The 18,966-nt window shown below is 38.1% G+C and overlaps 1 protein-coding gene across 3 annotated transcripts in view; it reads right to left on the bottom strand.

Annotated features, from left to right (window-relative positions):
* Positions 1-18,966, bottom strand: part of TBC1D14 (TBC1 domain family member 14) — a 114,572-nt gene that overhangs the window by 52,295 nt on the left and 43,311 nt on the right. The window contains exon 1 of one of the 3 annotated variants that reach the window (XM_074229830.1): positions 2,949-3,032. The exons of the other annotated variants lie outside the window; for them this stretch is intronic. Coding sequence (XP_074085931.1) covers positions 2,949-2,951 — 3 coding nt within the window. The 5' untranslated portion in view covers positions 2,952-3,032. Of the gene's footprint in view, positions 1-2,948; positions 3,033-18,966 lie in introns of those variants that run through there. 3 annotated transcript variants of the gene reach the window in all.

Raw genomic sequence — 18,966 nt, 5'->3', positions numbered from 1 at the left:
AAATATATCATCTATATGAACAATCAGCCATCAATTAAGCGATTAAGCACTAGCAACTGACTTGTAGTTATAAATGATTTTTTAAAAAAATAGCAAATATGATTGTCTCTGTGCTAACAAAACATACCTTTCAGGTTGTTTAATAAGTCAACAAACAAGAAATTGAATGTTTATTATGTGTTCACCATCACACTAGGTGTTAGTGGGGGATTAAGAATAACAATAAAAATTTAAAAGGTTTCTATCCTTGAGGACTTTATAACATATTTGGAAACATAAGGCTTACAGCAGCTAGGTGGCACAATGGATAAAACACCAGCCCTGGAGTCAGGAGGACCTGTGTGACCCTGAGAAGTCACTTAATCCCACTACCTTGCAAAAACAAACAAAAAAAAGTTAAGACTAATATATTAAAAGACAACAATAAAAACTGCATCACATAAAGTAGTTCATTCTCTAGATGCTATATGAGTTCAGGGGAAAAAAAGGGAGAAAGTTACTGTCATTAGTGTTAGGCCTAGAAGGATATGTTAACAGGTTTTGGACAGGTAGAATGAAAAGAGGGACACTTCAGGTAAGAACACAGAGAGTGAATTCACGGAAATATTCATGATAAAGATAAATGATCTGGGAAAAAAGTAATACTTCACAAAATTAAAAGTAAAAATAAGCTAATAATGTGTATTTTTATCAACCTTCATAGGACTACTTTGTCCAACTGAGAAAAACATGCTCAGATTGGGGAGTGCACATTTCAAGGCAGAATGTAGTGGCAGAAAGAATACTGACTGGCTTGGGGGTTCAAAGCACAGGATCTGCTACTTATCACTTAGCTGGAAACTCTGGGCCTCAGGTTCCTTTTCTGTATAAGAATGGTCAGACTAGATTATTTCTGAATCCTATAAAACCATATTAAAGGGCCAACACCCCAACATGACCTGGGGTGTGTCATGCTATTTCAGAATGTGAGCATTTGCAAGATTCTTATTATAATTTAGCTGTGGAGGGTTAAGAATAAGGAGAAAAGTATCTTTTGCTCCAAAATTAACTTCTAAATTGACAAGTGGAAGATAAAAAGTATATGGTCCAAAAGATAGGGGTAAACAGGAAAAAAAGGAGGGAAGAATATGATAGCCAAGAAAATTATGTTGACAGTAATGGACTAGAGTTCCAACTGTGATTGCATGGAAAGAGCTAAAAATCTGATCATTTTAATAACATTACTTTTAACTTCCTTTTTAAACCACTGATTTTGCAAGAATCTGTTTTGGGAAAGAGAAAGGAAACACCTATGACATCTTAACTAAAATTATACTGTTTACTTTTGGCTAAATCATCTATAATGTAAGAAGTAGAATATGAAATGACCTTAATAAGGTATAAAGATATCTTTTGAAGAAACCATACTAAAAAATAGGGGAAGTACACATGCTACTTTTTAGAAGATTCAGTTGGGAAAAAAGTCACTAAGCCTGGAGGTAAACTGTTGAAGGGAAGTTTTTTGTCATCTGGTAGTAAGGAATTAATTTTTCAAAATGTTTTGCTTCATTAGAGCCCACTTTCTAGTTCAAAATTCTGTCATTTATTTTAAAAAACATGTCTATCTGGCAAAAGTGGTTTTAGAATCAGTCTTCTTTCTCTTCATTTTACTGGCCCAAGAACCCCACAGAATCCTAATGAATGATCACTTCAAAGCCAACTGGAAACACCAGTGAGGCTTCATTTGACAATGAGCAACAAGCCCCAGAACATGGGAGTGGCTCCTGTTGAGGAGAGCAAGCTGCAAGAATTTTTTTAGCATGTTTATATGACTATAAACAGCCAGTGTTTATATACTGATGAATATTTCCAAAAGGGTATTCACCAAGTTGGAAAAAACTGGAGGGGGGAGAGAGGAGGATAGAGTTTTGGAAATTTCATCTTCATAAAATCCTTTTTTTACTCCGAGGCACAATTATACTTACCAGCATCCATTAAAAATGCCTACTATGGATCAGACTTTGGGAGAGGTGCTGAGGATCCTACTAGAAAGAAATCAAACAAAACCTACTCTCCAGGAATAAGTTCTGTCAAAACAAAGAGCACACTAAGATGCACAAACTAGATGCGCCTACAACACAGGCACATACTAGACAGGCCCTACAACACAGACACTCTCTCTCTGCGCCTACAACACGGGCACAGCCAGCCGGGCACAGCCAGCCGGGCACAGCCAGCCGGGCACAGCCAGCCGGGCCCCACCGAAGGTCAGAGCGTGCTTTCCTAAACTCCGGTCCCTGGCGGCACTCCCGGCATCATTTGTAAATCCTTTCAATAAGCCCCGAGCTTCCACACGAGTCAAGCGGCTGCTTCATCTTGGCTAAAACCAGAAGGGACGGTCCTGTCGGCCCGGGCTCGGCGCCGCACAGCCGACTACAGAGCCGCTGTAGGTGCGGTGCAAATGAGCCCCGGAGCCTAAAGACGCTAATTACACGAAGGACCCCATTATCAAGGGAAACAGTTTAAATTTAAAGTAAGATGAAGGGCGCTGCCGTGGACGAGCCCCACTGCACTGCTGAAAGCCCCCTGCCCCGGTTAAGGCGGAATCATTCCCAGAAGCCCCCCCCCCCGCCCCCGTCTTGCGGATTCTCTCCACAACGGGCCGGGGCTTCGGGTTAGCTGGGGGGGGGGGGGGGGGGGGGCTGCCGAGTCCTCCGCGGCTCCGTTGAGCGGCGCGGCCGGGGCCGGGGCCGGGGCCGGGGCCGGGGCCGGGGCCGGGGCCGGGCCGGCCTCCCACGGTTCTCCTCTAAGCCTCCGCTCTGGGCTCCACGGCGCGCCTCGGGCCGGCGGAGCGGCGGCCCCGGCTCCCTCCCTCGCCTGGGCTGGGCGGCCCCGGGGGGCGGCGGGCCGGGCCGGGCCGGGGGCGGCCGCAGCCCCCTGCCCGGGCCCGACGCGGGCGCCTCGCTCACCATGAACGCTGCGGGGCCTCAGCGACCCCCGGGCCGCGCCTCCATGGCCCCCCGCGTGGCGTCGGGCGCCGGCCGGGCCGGGCTCGCAGCGCCGGGCCTCCCTCCCCCGGGCTGGGCTCTGGTCCCGGAGCCGCGCCGTGTGCAGGCGCCCGACTGAGCGTGCTCCGGGCCGGGCGGCGGGCGGGCCGCGGCAGCCACATTAATCACCCGCAGAGGCGACGCGCCCGATCGGTTGTCTCCGTCTCCTCCGCTCAGGCCTTGCCGTGACGGGCCGGGAGGGAGGAGGAGCGTCCCCGCGAGACCGCCGCCCACTCCGCGGGAGTCGTCCGAGCCCGGGCTCCGGGGGGAGGGCCGCGGGGGGCCGCGGGCAAAGCCGTGCCGGAGCCCGGGCTCGGGCCGGCCCCGCTCACCCACAACGACGGTGTCCGAGAGCGGCGGGGGCGCGGGCCTCCGTAGTGCCGGCGGGTCCTGGCGCGGGGCGAGCCCGGCGGCCGCGAGCTCCCGAGGCGCCGGCTTCAGGAGGCGCCCGCTCCCCACGCCCTTCTGCCGGGGGCGCCGGCGGCCGGGGCCCCCGAGCCTCATCGCCTTGGCTGCTTGTTCCCTTCTCTTTCCCAAGGCTTTAAGTGACGCTGCCCACAAGCGGCGAGAACAAGGGGCACGAGGGAGCCCCGAGCGGCGGAAACTGACCCCCAAGAATCTAGTTCTCAAGATCCAGAGCCAGCTAGTAAAAAGGGGAAAGAAGGGGCGAGTGGGGCTCAAGAGGGCAGTCTACGAGGGCAAATTAACCCGTCCATACAGACAAATGCCCGAATGAAAGCTGATCAACGTGTTATGTCGACTGGAAGGGGCAGAAAATCTAGATAATTCTCGATGTATTTAAGTTACAAAGAGATGCATTCAAATGAAAAAATGACCCAAATGATGTCTGATTTCTGCACTGTCGATTATGACCCAGGAAAAGGATTAGTATCCACTTCGGATTCTTCTCTAAAGACACTGGTCCAAATATTAATATGGCTAGGGAAGAACACAGGAAAAACAACAGAAATTGTTCTTTCTAGGGACCAAATTATAGCGGGTATAGCTGTGAAATCTTGCATATAAGACTACGAAACGCACCTGTAGCAGATAATACACCTTGGAAAGGTCAAACAAGGATAATAAAAATGACAGATTTGGAATTTCAGAGCTGGTCCTAAAAGAGCTAGTCCAAATTCCTTTACAATTAAAGAAGCCAGGACTCAGAGAAAGGAAACCTATACAGAAGGCAGAAGAGCAAGGACTAGGAAGGAAGATCTTAGTTAACACCTAAGTCTACTATTTTCTCTACAACCCACAAAGAGAGGATGGGGTACTCACAAATTACAACAGATGTCAGCATTAGGCCACAGGTACCAAGTGGCAAGGGTATTGAAGGAGAGCAAAAGAAGGAGTAGGTATCGTGGGTACAGACCTGCCAATAAACTGTCAGTAATCTAGGAGCTAGTATTGATTATGTATCCATGGATTATAAGGAATTAATATTACCTCATACCCTCATGCCCAAATCAAACATAAGTAGAATTCCAGAAACACAGATAAATAAAGAAGTTATCTTAGACAATGGGTCAAAAATACACATAAATAAATTGCACAAATCAGAAGTCCCAGGAGCAACTAGAAAAAGAACCCAAAAGGCTCAAATGAGTCAAGAGATTTCCTCAAACTTTAAGTCATGAGAACTACCCAGTTTGACATTAAAGGCCTTTTGTCCAGTCTTGATCTATCATTCTTCTCTCATTACTCCTAAACTTCTCCCAAACTTAGTGTTTCTCAATCTATATATTCTTTTCTAAAATAAATTTTTATTAGTGTCTTTTTAAAAATTATAAACATTTTATTTTCCAATTACAATGGTAGTTTCTATCAATCTTGTTTTGCAAGATTTTGAATTTTACAATTTTTTCCTCTTCCTCCCCTCCTTTCCCTCCTCCCTCCCTCCCAACAGAAGCCCCTTTGATATAGTCTTTACATTTGTTTCCATGATAGGCATAAATTCAAATTTAAAGTGTTGAGAAAAGGATTAGATCCAAAAGAAAGGAAGAAAATATTAGAAGTAGCAAAATTATGTACTACATATGTCAACTTTTAAAAATTGAAGATAATAAACTTTAGTCTTAGTTCTTTTTCTGAATACAGATGGTATTCTCCATCACAATTCCCCTAAAATTGTCCCTGATTATTATAATACTGCTCAAATGAACAAATCCATCAAGGTTGAGCATCATCCCATGTTGTTCTTAGTGTATATAATATTCTTCTGGTTCTGCTCATCTCATGCTGCATCAATTCATACAAGTCTTTCCAGGCTTTTCTAAAATCTATCCCTCGTGATTTCTAATAGAACAATGGTGTTCCATAACATATATATACCACAATTTGTTCAGTCATTCCCTAATTGATGGACATCCCCATAATTTCCAGTTCTTTGCCACTAAAAATAGAACTGCTCTGAAATATTTCTGTACATGTGGGATTTTTACTCTTTTTTCATAATCACTTCAATAGTCCCTGTAGTGGTATTGCTGGATCAAATGATATGCAGATTTTTAACTGCCCTTTGGGCATAATTCCAGATTATTCTCCAGAAAGGTTGGATCAATTCATAGCTCTACCAACAATGCATTAGTGTCCCACGTTTCCCACATCCCCTCCAACATTGCTCATTATCCTTTCTGGTCATATTGACCAGTCTGAGCGGTGTGAGGTGGTACCTCAGAAATGCTTTAATTTACATTTCTCAAATCAGTAATATTCAGAGCAATGTTTCATAAGACTATAGATAGTTTTGATTTCTTCATTGGAGAATTGCCTTTGCACATCCTTTGACCATTTGTCAATTGGGCAATGGGTACCTTTCTTTTTACATCACCTACATCTTCCCCTCCTCCCTCTTGTCCCTTTCAGAGAACAACCTCATACAATCAAATTTTAAAAAGAAGGAAAAAAAATTAACAAAACCCATCAATACATGAAAAAACTAACAAATAAGAAATGTTCCACCCCCATGGAACTCCCTCCTCTTCAAGAATGAAGATATCTTCTCTTATACTCTGCTCTGCAGCCATATACTTGTTCTTTGGAATTTTGCAAGATTCTTTTTCAACTATTTTGCAATAGTTGTTCCTTCCATTTTTACTATCACTGTCCTATAAATTAGACTATTCCCTCTAATTGGAAAGCTGTCCATCTAACATAATCCTACCCTACCTGCCAATAGAAAAACCATTTCTTTCATAATCAGCCTTCCTTGACCCACTGATTCTTGTAAGCTCTTTTTTAGAGTGTTTTAGTAGTATTTCACTTCTGCCTCTGGAGGTCTTTCAACTGACACAGAGAAGTGACTTACTAAAGCATCTACTGAACTGAATTGCATTTCTGGTTGGCCCGAATCACCCAATTTCAAACATTAATTCTGGATTTTAGAGGCCCCAAGGGCTGATCAAATCAATTCCCAAGATCTTAAAAAAAGATTAGGCTTGAAAATAGCAAGGGTATTATAATAATAAACAAAGATGTTATTCCCAATTCGACTACCTTAATTGGACTACTTAAAGTAAGCCACCTATAACAGCTGTGACAAGGGAAGCAGCCCCAGCAGATTCTTAAACTTCCAGATTTTAGATATAAGTGAGTTTATTAAGTCACTGTAATGACCAATATAATCTTAGCCTCAAAGAGCCAAGGCTTCTAAATGCCCTCACCTCTGCTTGTTAAGGCAACAAGGGAGTTGGCTTTTTTTTAAATCTTGGCAGGAGGATCCTCCCAGATCTGTCAATCTTTTAGGACTCTAACTAAAAGACATACCCTTAGAAACTCAGGAATACTTAATTTATCTCTATTTTTGAAAGCAGGAAGAAAAAACATTTGAGGGTATAGCTTAGATCCTTTCTTAAGTGAATCAAGTTGCATGTATAGACTTTACATCATAAACAATTCTTAAGGACAATAAACTTTTTCCTAAAAAACTTTCAATCCAAAACTGAGCAGAGTAGAACTGCACTAATTTATATTAATAACTAAGACACCATTCAAAATAGCAAAACTGGAAGAATAGCACAAAAATAATACACCACTTAAAAAAAATCATTTATCCAAAAATTTATGATATCCTTTTCATGAATATTGGGAAACAAGCTATTTTGCTAATAAATCATCTTAAGGGAATTTTAAGCAAGCACTGCAATCTAAGCATTAATGGAACTGCTATTATAAGAACTTCCACTAAGAGAATCCCCACAGGACCAGGGTTAGAATCCAGGCTCCAGTACTTAAAAACTGCATGACCAAAAGTCATTTCACTTCTTTTTAAACCAATTTTCCCATCTGTAAATTAAGGTGATAACAACATGTGGCCTACTTATCTCATGTGACTATTATGATAAAAACCTTTAAGAGTTCTACAGAAATGTGAATTCTATGCCTGCATCTTACAGATATTTAAAACAACAGCCTCAAATTTTAAGGCTTGAAAATGAGGCTTAAACAGTCTTTACTTTGCATTTGACTTACTGATTAGATTAAATGCTTGCTAATCTGATTTTTATAAAATAACTCCCATTTCAGTAATGGGTTATAATTTAACTATTACTTTACAAGACAGGTTCTCTAGAGTTGTCTTACCTAAAAGTTTTATTTGTATATAATACTTATCCACAACAATATTCTCTTGGTCCTTAAAGTCAGAAGTTAAGATCTAATTTAACTTGCTCTATCCATGACTCACACATCCATGTAACTGAAAACTCAAAGTAATAACAACTTCAATAAAAACTACTGTACTCTAAACAATATTTTTGTATGTATATTTTATATGTAAACATAAAATATAAGCCAATTTTTGGTTTAAAATTGTTCCATATATTAGAATGGGCAAATCAATTCTCTTTTAATCTTAAGAATTGTTATTTTCAGTTCTGGTGATCACACTGAGCTTTAGCTTGAGGTTCAATTCTCTGTATTAGCTTTTAGCTAATAAGACTGCTAAAGATGTGGATTTTGAGTGAAACTTTCATTATTAGGTTCATATATATATATATATATATATATATATATATATAATTGTGACTGGTATACTTGAAGAAACTTAAGAGAAGTCACTTCATATCAATAATTCTCATTAATATATAGCAAGATAACCTAAAACTTGGTGAGATATTCCCAAGGAATTCTAAAGGATCTGGTTGAAGCTAGAGTTTATTTTACAAAGAGTTCCTCTGCACAGAGAAAACATTTATTAAATGGTTATTGAATTGATTTCTATGGATTACAGATTCTTAAGAGTTAGCAGAGAATCCAGAAATCTTCTAGTCTAACTACACCTGAAAAGGAATCCACTGTTTATTCTAAAAATCAAATTCTCTAGCCTTCACTTGAAAACTTCTAGTGAAAGAACAAATACTATTTACTGTTCCAAGGCAATCCACAACACTTTTGAACAGCTGTTTTATTTCATATATCACACATCTTCCAAAATATATCTTTCCTCTTCTCCCTATTCCTCTTTGCACTCAACAATAAAAAAGGGGGAAACAATTCAACAAAAGTTGAACCAACTGAACATCCAAGGTCTATGTCATATACAATGCTTCATATCCACTGTCCCCTAAATCTCAAAGGAGAGAGAAAAGGTGCATTTTCCTATCTCTTCTTTGGTAAGCCTACCAATTTTCAATGCTTAAAATGAGGTCTTGGCCACAACCTCTGGGAGAAATATAAATTTACAAGTGAAGGAAAAGAAAACTATATTTAAGAATGGAAAAAGGGAGATAGACACACCAAGAAAAGAGAGGCAAAAAGAGAAATGCAGACAGAAACATATATGCAGGTAGAGAGAGAGGTGGAGGCAGAAAGAATCACAGAGGTATACAGAGTCAGGACAGAACAGAAAAATAAGGAGAAAGAGAATGACATACACAAAGAGAACAGAGACAAATAGATACTTTTTTTTCTCACACCATGCCTGATTCTATGTATTAACAACTTCTGCACATTTCTCATATTTTTGCGCTCTAGATCAAAACAAATGTAATTTCTCTTGCTTGACAGCCCTTTAAATAATTGAAGATAGCAAAGTCTGAACTCCCATTTAGGTTCCTTCTGTTCAAGCTAAACATTCCCCAACTTTCGGCTGACTCCTAAAGCAGGATCACAAAGTCAATCAATTGCCACCTTAGTTGCCTTTCAGGATATTCTTCAGCTTATCAACACTAAACACCATATTGCAGATATGGCATGACTAGATGTGGTAAGACTATAATTTCTTTTATTCTAGATACTAGTTCTCCCTTCCAAAAAAAATTTTAAAAAATAATTTTTTTATTTTCAAAAAATTATCAACTTAAACACTTCTATCAACAACAGCAAAGATTATATGAAATCATAAATCTATTATGCATAGGTTGGCTTTTTAAAGCATCCATTACATCTTTTCAGTGTGTTTTCATATCTGTGAATTTAAAAAGCAGATGTTAGTTTTGAATATATAGCAATATCACAAACAAAACCGGAAAGCGGCTTCAACAAAAGAAATTCATAAACTTGCTCCAAATATGATTCAAGAATCCAAGTTGAACATTGAAAAAGAAAACAAATTTCTTTTCAAATTAAAAATTCTAAGAGAAAAAAATTTATGAGGAGAAACACTGGCAATGAGAAGTGTATTTCTCTAATCAAAGAACAAAGTGAGAAGGTAGTTGGTAGTTCTAAGCAAAGATAAAAGAACATATTTATCAACTACTAAGAGTTAAAAGGGTAACAGAAGTTTTATGGTGAGACTGAAGAAGGTAATATAAATATTTCTTTTCCAGTGATCATGTATAGACTTTGCTCCTTTCAGCAGTACAAGGATCAAAGACAATTCTAAAGGGCTGGTGATGAAAAACATCATCCACATCCAGAGAAAGGAACTATGGCATCTGAATGCAAACCAAAGTATACTATTTCAATTTTTAAAATCTGTTTCATGCTTTATGGTTTTTTCCCTTTTGTTCTGTTTCTTCTTTCATAAGATGACTATTATAGAAATATGTTTAATATAATTGTACATGGATAACCTATGTCAGATTATTCACTATCAAGGGGAGTGGGGAGAGAAGGGAGAGAGGGAGAAAAATGCAGAATTCAAAACCTTATCAAAAACATTAAATATTTAAAAATGATCTTTGCATATAGTTGGAAAAATAAATAAATTTATTTTAAAAAAATTTCTTCTCCAGGTAAGTCAGTTGAGCTCCAATGTAAATCAAAAAGTGGTTTTTTCCTAATAATGAAATTTCAAATTCTATTTTGTTATATTAATACTTATGAAAGACCAAAACAACCTCGAGTCCAAAAAGCATTAATTATCATTAAGTTTTTTAATTCAGTATTTTTCTTGCCAGTATATAAAAAGTATCCCCAATAGCCTGCGCAAACATGGCTAAGGTTTCAATGACATCTCCTAGTTCTTGGGTTAGTACATGAGTTGTATTTTGTCAACTCATCCTTGTGGTCAAATCATACCTTTTCCAATTAGCACCAAAGGCTCATCATCTGGGTTTTTCATTCATTTAATCTGTTCTCTGCAGAAATTTTAGATCTGCATTTGAATTCTGCAAATGATTTTCAGAACTTGCAAAGACTTGGCCTGCCTTCATTTACTAGTCTCCAGTGCTCTGTACTACATCTTTCCAGCGGTGGCAAGGGCCTCTAACAAAGATATTTCATCATTAATGCTGTCTTTCTTAAAGTCCTTTATTGTAGGATCATGCTCAACTCTGAAGTGATTCTTTCCAACACCACCAGCTCCAACCCCCATCAGTCTGTCCTCAGTCATTTCACACTGGTGAAGACCTCATGCTCTACCATCTCAAGTTCAGATGGACTCAGTCTTGGAGGTACTACCACCAACCCCTAGTGGTGTTCTGCACACATCATCAGCATGCACTGACTGTATATTCTCTCTCTCTCTCTCTCTCTCTCTCTCTCTCTCTCTCAAGGGAATAGGGTTAAATGATTTGCCCAAGGTTATACAGCTAGCACATGCCTGAGGCATATTTGACCGTGGGTTCTTCTGACTCCAGGCCCAGTATGTCACTCAGGGCTGTTGACCTTAGATTGCTCCCCTATGAGAAATTTCTCCCGTTGAGGGGTTCAGATATTGGGCCTTTGACCATTTAAAACCTGCTCAGAATCTGAGCCACCAGGAAGAGTAAGGTACGACTGACTGGTGCCACCACTCACAAGAAGGACAAGAAATCTTTTAACAAGTCTTCTGTTTATCTCTCCTGTGACACTAGCAGCCTAGGCAACAACTGTTCCTGCTCCTATTCTCTAGTCCTTCTTCCCCACACACCTCAGCTCTATACTCTTGGGACCCTAACCTGTTCTGCTCTTACCTTCCACTGGTTGACCTCCCCAATGAAAAATAAAAAGTTCTGCCAGACTTCCTCTTCCTACTCCAATTTTTTCCTCTGACTCACTCCTCCTAAATCTATTCTTCACTCTCCCCAATGCTCCTTTGCTCTCCGAGCCCATCACTCCTGAACAGGTCTCTTTCCTACCTTCCAAGAGTCATCCTATGGAAAGTCAGTTCATCTGTAACTGATCCTTTTACTTGCTCCTTTGTCCTACCTTTACTCAAGTCTTGCCAAATAGCAAACCCAGGTACTTCCATTGTGTACCGCCTCAAGCCCTATACAACATGAGGCCAAAAACCACTGAAAGAAATCATAAAATCACATCAATTGGATTCACTACCCTTTTACACTATCTCATCTCAACTGGGCCTTCATAGTTCTTTTATCTTTTCATCATGCTTGCCTTAACAACACTTTATTAGACTAGGCAAAACGGTTGTTTCAAACCTCTTCTCTTCTCAAGTCATCTAAGCTGCCTCTTCTCCCTCCCTCTTAGCAGAGGACACTCTCTTCTGTTTTACTGATAAAATAACAAGTCAATCATCATGAACTCCCTCTTCTCCTCCACTGCATAGCTCATCCTCCCCATATAATCCCCCACTTTCTTCTCACCTGAAGCAGAGTTGGCTCCTCTCCCCATGCCTTTGATATTCCTTCCCATCTCATGCATACAACCCACTCTATCCCAGTCTTTAATCTTTTTTATTCACTAGTTCATTCCCTACCATCTAGAAGAACCTTCTTTAAAAATCCTTCCATAATTAGGTATCCAAGTTACCATCCTCTGTATCATCTCTCTTTCAGCATCAAACTCTTAGAAAAAGCTGTTCACTCCCTATTTTTTTAGGGTTTTTTTTTTTTGCAAGGCAATGGGGTTAAGTGGCTTGCCCAAGACCACACAGTGTAGCCTTAAGTGTCTGAGGTCAGATTTGAACTCAGGTACTCCTGACTCCAGGGCCAGTTCTCTATCCACTGCGCCACCTAGCTGCCCTCACTCCCTATTTTTAAAAACACATTCCACTGTCACATATTGTCCAATGGTCAATGAGCTTTCTGACTTTCCACTCACTTCTCAACCACTTGTCATCTGGTTTTCCAGTCTGTCATTCAGCAAACTGGTCACTCCCAAGGTTACCAAGGCTCTCTTTGCTACTCTTTACTCAATCCTCAGAGTACTAAGATCAGAGAAGAACATGCTTGAGAGTAACTTAGATAATATGATGTAATAAAAAAAATACAAGACAGCATTTAGAATACTCCAGTTTTCATCATTTCCTTAGCACTGTAGTTGTGGGATAAGATTCAACCTCTCTGAACCTCAGTTTTCTCATCTGTAAAAGAGGGGTCAAATTGCTGTGCTGGTATGAACTGGTTTGTATAAAACCTAAGTATAATTTGTTATAAGTATTATTTTTTGCTACAAGTTTCTATTTTTTTCCCTTTCAAAGAGACTTTATTTTAGGGATTGAGTCTATATTCAAATAACTATTATATTTACCATCATCCTATCTTAAATGCAAGGTTTTTTAGAACTCAGTAAACAACAAAATAATATACAAATATGAGCTATTTTTAAAAATATGCTCAAATTAAATATTGTTCAATAGTCCACTAGTGGTCTGACTTTATAAGAGAGAATTCATTCACACAAAAGGAAGCAAGAGAACAGAAAAATAGATTTCAAACTCGAATTTATTTTTCAGTCATGAAGTGTTCATTATGTACATACTAATTAAAATTACACATAGTTAAAAAAAGATTTTCTCACACTTTCAACTATCCAAAAGTAGAATGGGTCACTTCAAGAGATACTTTATGGCACTTTTCTCACATAAATTCTATGAGGTAAATATATGTATATTTTCATTTCCTAGTTGGTGAAACTTGGGTTCTGAAGTGAAATCATTTGCTCAGAGTCACACAAATCTTCTAAGTGCTAGAGCTAGGATATGAAGCCAGGATTCCAAACTCCAAGTAGAGTTCTCTTCACCATACCAAGCCATATAAGAACAATTCGCATTTCTACACATGTTAAGGTTTATATTACATATTCCTGCATTCACAACAACTCTAATTATTTAACAAAATTTTAAAAATTAAGTTCAAAGGTTTAGAGATTTGCCTGTGGCCATAGTTATTAAATATTGCTGGAGTTCCTCAAGCAGAATATGGATCACCACAGTCGGTGTTTCAGTTTTCAAGGAGAGGCTGAACAAGAATCAGCTCTCATTCAGTTTTAGATTTAACCTCAGATTTAATACTCAATACCATTTCAAAAAATGCACTAAAGAAGAAGAAAATAAAGTACTAGGTAGTTCACACATCATTAGTCAATAAATGATTTTGGAGTTAGATTAGATTTCTCATATACTAAAATATTCCATGGTATTTATTAAAGATGATGGTTGAGGTTTTTTTAAAAAATAAATGCAGTAGGGGAAGCTAGGTGGCGCTGTGGATAGAGCACTGGTCCTGGAGTCAGGACCTGAGTTCAAATGCGACCTCAGACACTTAATAATTACCTAGCTGTGTGGCCTTGAGCAAGCCACTTAACCCCATTGCCTAGCAAAAACTAAAACAAAACAAAACAAAAAAAAAAATGCAGTAAATTGCCAAAAAGGAAACAAAAATAAGGAAAGCTCACTCTTTGTTTCTTAATACAGGTACCATTATAAAACCACAGGGTTCAATTTCACTGCTTTTTTTACTAAGCAATAAATAAAATTTAATTATATTACATCTAGTAACAAAAAGTTTCACAATTTTCAAATATAATCACTCTACCTCCCCAGACCTTTTAATTATTTTTTTAATATAGGTATTTATTTTTCCAATTACCTGCAAATGGTAGTTTTTAATCATTTTTTGGAAGGTTTTGAGTTTTACATTATTCTTCCTCCCTTCCCTCCCTGCCTGCAATCTGATATAGCCTCTAGATTTATAACCACGCTAAGCACAGATCCATATTTATCATGTTGTGAGAGAAGAATCAAATCCAAACAGAAGGAAAAAAATGACATAATATGTATTCAATTTTTAAAAATTGAAGATAATAAGTTTTGGTCTTCAGTTAAACTCTACATTTCCTTCTCTGGATATGGATGGCATTTTCCATCACAAGTCTTTTGAAATTGTCTTTTCATCTACTTATTTCAATTTGAGTCTCAAGAATGGGGCCTACATCTTAAAACCATGATTAATTAGAAAACTACACAGAAAATATTAGACCTCTCTAATTTGAGAAAAAGAGTTATATTCTAAAAGTTTTGGCTGGAACCCAGAAAAGCCTTTCCCCATAGAAACTTTATTATAAATGGAAATGATATTCCAATGCTAGAATACAAAAGTTTAACCTATAACTCTCAGTTGAAATGCCATATATTTGCTAAAAACCTCTCCCTTTCCAAGAGTGCACAACAGTCACTTAGAATTCCTGAATAAGGGATGGCTAGGTGGTGCAGTGGATAAAGCACCGGCCCTGGAGTCAGGAGTACCTGGGTTCAAATCCTGTCTCAGACACTTAATAATTACCTAGCTGTGTGGCCTTGGGCAAGCCACTTAACTCCATTTGCCTTGCAAAAACCTAAAAAAAAAAAAAAAAAAAAAAAAGAATTCCTGAATAAGAAATAGTTTCCTATTTATCTCACATGCAGTTATTCTGCTCTTTCATCACCAAGATAGCTCTGGGCTTTCAAATGTTTCATTAGCAGAGATCTCTCCTCAGTCTATGCCTAACAATGAACTGCGTATGTGAGGGTGCATCTCCCAAAAGACAATTAGATCTCCACTGGGCTTACAGCATCAAAATCACAGGAATACTTCAGTATCTCAGTAACTCTCTCTCTCTCTCTCTCTCTCTCTCTCTCTCTCTCTCTCTCTCCTAGATCTTCTGAAATATTTAAAAAATTATCTGATATTCAAAAGTGGTTTTAAAGACATAAAAAGAGTTGATGAATCTTTCCAGTATGAATATAAAAATTATACTTCATTAACAGCATAAATTCAGTGAAATTGTAGATATTTGTAGGAACGACCATGAACACTCATTCTATCCTTAAAGACAACACAAAAGACCAATTCCTCAGATCTATCAAAATGAGAGTCGAGAGACCTAAAGTTCAGCCCTCTCTCTGTTTTTACTTAACTTTATGACCCTGAATTTTGTTACTTAACTTTTCTGGGGCTGAAGGGGTAGGGTTGGGAATAATCTTTAGGCTCCCTTCCAGCTCAAAAATTCTTTCATTTTATTCTAGTACTGGAGGTGAAGCAAAATAATGGAGATGATACTGAAATCAAGAGTTAGAAAACCCAGTTTCCCATCCTGGCTCTGCCACTTCTTAGCTATATAGTCCTGGATCATTCTGCAAGCTTTAGTCTCACATATAAATGAGAAGCATACTATTTGCCTTTCCTAGCTGAAAAGCCTCCAAAGATGACACATTCAAGGATGGAACCTACCTTAGAGATGATTTAATTCAAACCCTTATTTTATAGTTGAAGTACCAGACTCCAAGAGGTTAAATGACTTTGTCTGAGGCCACATTTGTTTCAAAATAGCACAAGAAGGACATGAACTCAAGTCTTCCAATTCCAAAGCTGGTACTCTTTACACTATATTAAATATTGTCTGCCTATTCTTGATCAAGTCAGAGAAAAACCTGTCTTTGCTCAGCATTTATTTTATATAACAAAATAGTAGGCACTGATCTTCGTTATGTTAATAAAACATTTAAAATTTACTCTTCAGTACTGTTGGAAGGAAAGACCTTTACAGACTTAGATACTATAGAGAATTAGGTCAGTTAAACATTCCAGATCCTCTCAAAAAAATTCTTCAGACATCAAGAGATGATCCAATTTACAACTTGATTACCTTAAACAGATCCATTATTATATAATGAGGATGGTACAATGAATTTTGAAAGAAGACCCCACAAAAAATAATTCTATTTATTCTTCATTTCTAATAAATATTTCCCCAAATAGTTAAATTTGTACTAAAAAAAAGTCTCTCACATTTCTATGAAAACTACAAAGACATATACATGAAAAAAGTGTGATCAGGTGTATGGCGCCTTTCTGTTTACACATGCAAAGAGCATAATTAACACTACAGAAAACAGTAACACAACACTGCAAGATGTTCAACTATGACAGACTTTGGTCTTCTTGGCAATACAGTGATCAAAGTTAATTCAAAAAGACTTGTAATGGAAAATGCCATGCACACTCTGAGAAAGAACAATGGAGTCTGAATGCAGATCAAAGCATACTATTTTGATTTTTTTAAATTTGTTGTTTTTTTCTTTCTCATGGTTTTTCCCTTTTGTTCTTATTCCTCTTTCACAACATAACTAATATGGAAATGTGTTTAACATGATTATGCATGTAACCTATACCAGACTGCTTGCTGACCTGGGGAAGGAGGAAGAAAATTTTATAAACGTGAATGTTGAAAATTATCTGTGCATAACTAGAAATAAATAAAATACTATTAAGATAAAAAATAATTAACACTAAAGAATCAATATGTGAGCTTCATATTCTTGAAATTATTCTGAAAAAATAAAACATTTACTTCCCCTTAAAGAATCCACTGTTTATAAAACTAAAGACAAAACATGATTCAAAACAAGGTCTGTTTTTTAATTATAACCTTATTCTTACAAATGATTACTGACTATTAAATTAATGAAAAAAAATGTTCATGATTCAAATTAAGCAGCATGAATGACATTTGCTAAGTAAAGATCATAAAAATCTCCTTTATTAAATGTTGCCTACAATCAATACCCCCACCACAGGATCCTGACCAGAAAGATTTAAGGGACCTCAGGGCAAGAGAGTCCAACCCTCTTTTTTTAACTAAGCAAACTGAGGCCCAAAGATGTTGGGAAGAGACTTGCCCAAGATTCCATGGAGAAAAATGAGGGGTCAGCATTGTCCTTTGGCTGACTCTATAATCTTCGTGTGGTATCACAGTCAATTTGAACTTCCAGGGTCCTGCTGACCTTACAATTTCTATGATAACTACAATATCAAACAAATTGTTTCAGAAAATATTGATCATATATTCCGACTATAACTAAACAAAACTGTTAACTACTTTCATTCATTGGCCTTGTTTCTTCCATCCATTGGCCTTGTTTCTTCAACTGCCATTTGGGACAAAATAAGTTGTTTTTCTCTTGCAAAAGGAGCAGCAGAAAAGGCCTCTGTGATCATGAGTCCAGAGAGAGGATGAGCTGCTGCTCAAAGGTGCCAAAGTAAACAATGCTCTCTCTCCTACACTTTCTACACTAATTAATATCACCAAATTGGTTACAGTGTCATTCTAATAGGTTTCCTATTTCTTATAGGTGCTTCACAGAAGTACAAAAGACTCCAGTGTTTTGAGAATAATGAACGCGAACAATGAATGAAGAAAGGCATATGTGTCTAAGCTTTTAAGTTATGCTTTCATAGTAGATGAAAATTCATCTGTTCTGCTGGCTAAAATTTAAAAGCACAAAACTACTCTAACCCTGCTCTTCTGTCCCTAACTAACCCAGGACACAGAAAACAGGAGAAGAAACAAAGCAAGAGAAACCAGGTCATGAGCTGGATTGTATAACTAATGCAGGTATAATTACATTCTTTTCTTACTAACACTTCCAACCAGATGGTCTTTCACTGCAGTACTCTGTTACCATTTAATTAGCTATCCTAGACAGTTGTTACCTTTAAAGACCATAAGTCATTTTCATGTTCTGATGAAAAAGGATAAATGAGAAAGACAAAATCATTCAAGCAGTATTATGAAGCCTAAAGAGAAATATGCTTTTGATCCAAGTCCCAAATAAATCATGCGTGTTGTAAAGAAAAAAAGATTTCAGGATCACAGATTTGGAGCTTAGGAGTTGTCCAGTCCAACCCCTTCCTTTCATTTTTAACCAGTGAGGAAACTGAGGTCTAGATAGGTAAAGTAATTTAGCAAAAGTCACCCAGGGAATAGTAGAGAGAGGATTCAAACCTGAGTCCTCTGCTTCCCATTATAATGCCCAGGTCACACAGCTGAGAGAGACAGACACAAAAAGCTAGAGGGTGATTGTGCTACACAGATCTATGTTACATATGTGTATATAACAGTGATATATAAAATGTATGTTACATATGTGTTATATATATATATATGGAAGTTACATACTGTGTAGATCAGAAAGACAGGAAGATAAGTCAACATTATTCACAAATACAAAGACCTAGAAATAACTGAAACATTCAACAGTTGATGTAAGGACCAATAAATTATATTTCATCAATGTAATGAAATTCATCACAATTTAAAAAGCACACATTAATACTAGAAGATCTAAGTTTGTCAAATGATTTAAAGAAATTATTTTACTATGAAATAAAATTTTAATCCTCCTCTTTTCTTGGCTTAATGGGAAAAAAAAAATAACAGCATCAACCAACCTAGGTTGATTGTTTGAAGTATTCAAAAGCACTGGTCCTCCTAGTGTTAAAACTCCTGATGTGCAAGACTCAGGACTAGGCACTGTAGATACAAACACAAAAAAGGTCCTGTCCTCAAGGAG

This window comes from Macrotis lagotis, chromosome 3 (genome assembly GCF_037893015.1).
Source record: "Macrotis lagotis isolate mMagLag1 chromosome 3, bilby.v1.9.chrom.fasta, whole genome shotgun sequence".
NCBI lineage: Eukaryota > Metazoa > Chordata > Mammalia > Peramelemorphia > Peramelidae > Macrotis > Macrotis lagotis.
The sequence above is the reverse complement of the archived record's forward strand: the minus strand, read 5'-3'. Positions and strand labels throughout refer to the sequence as shown.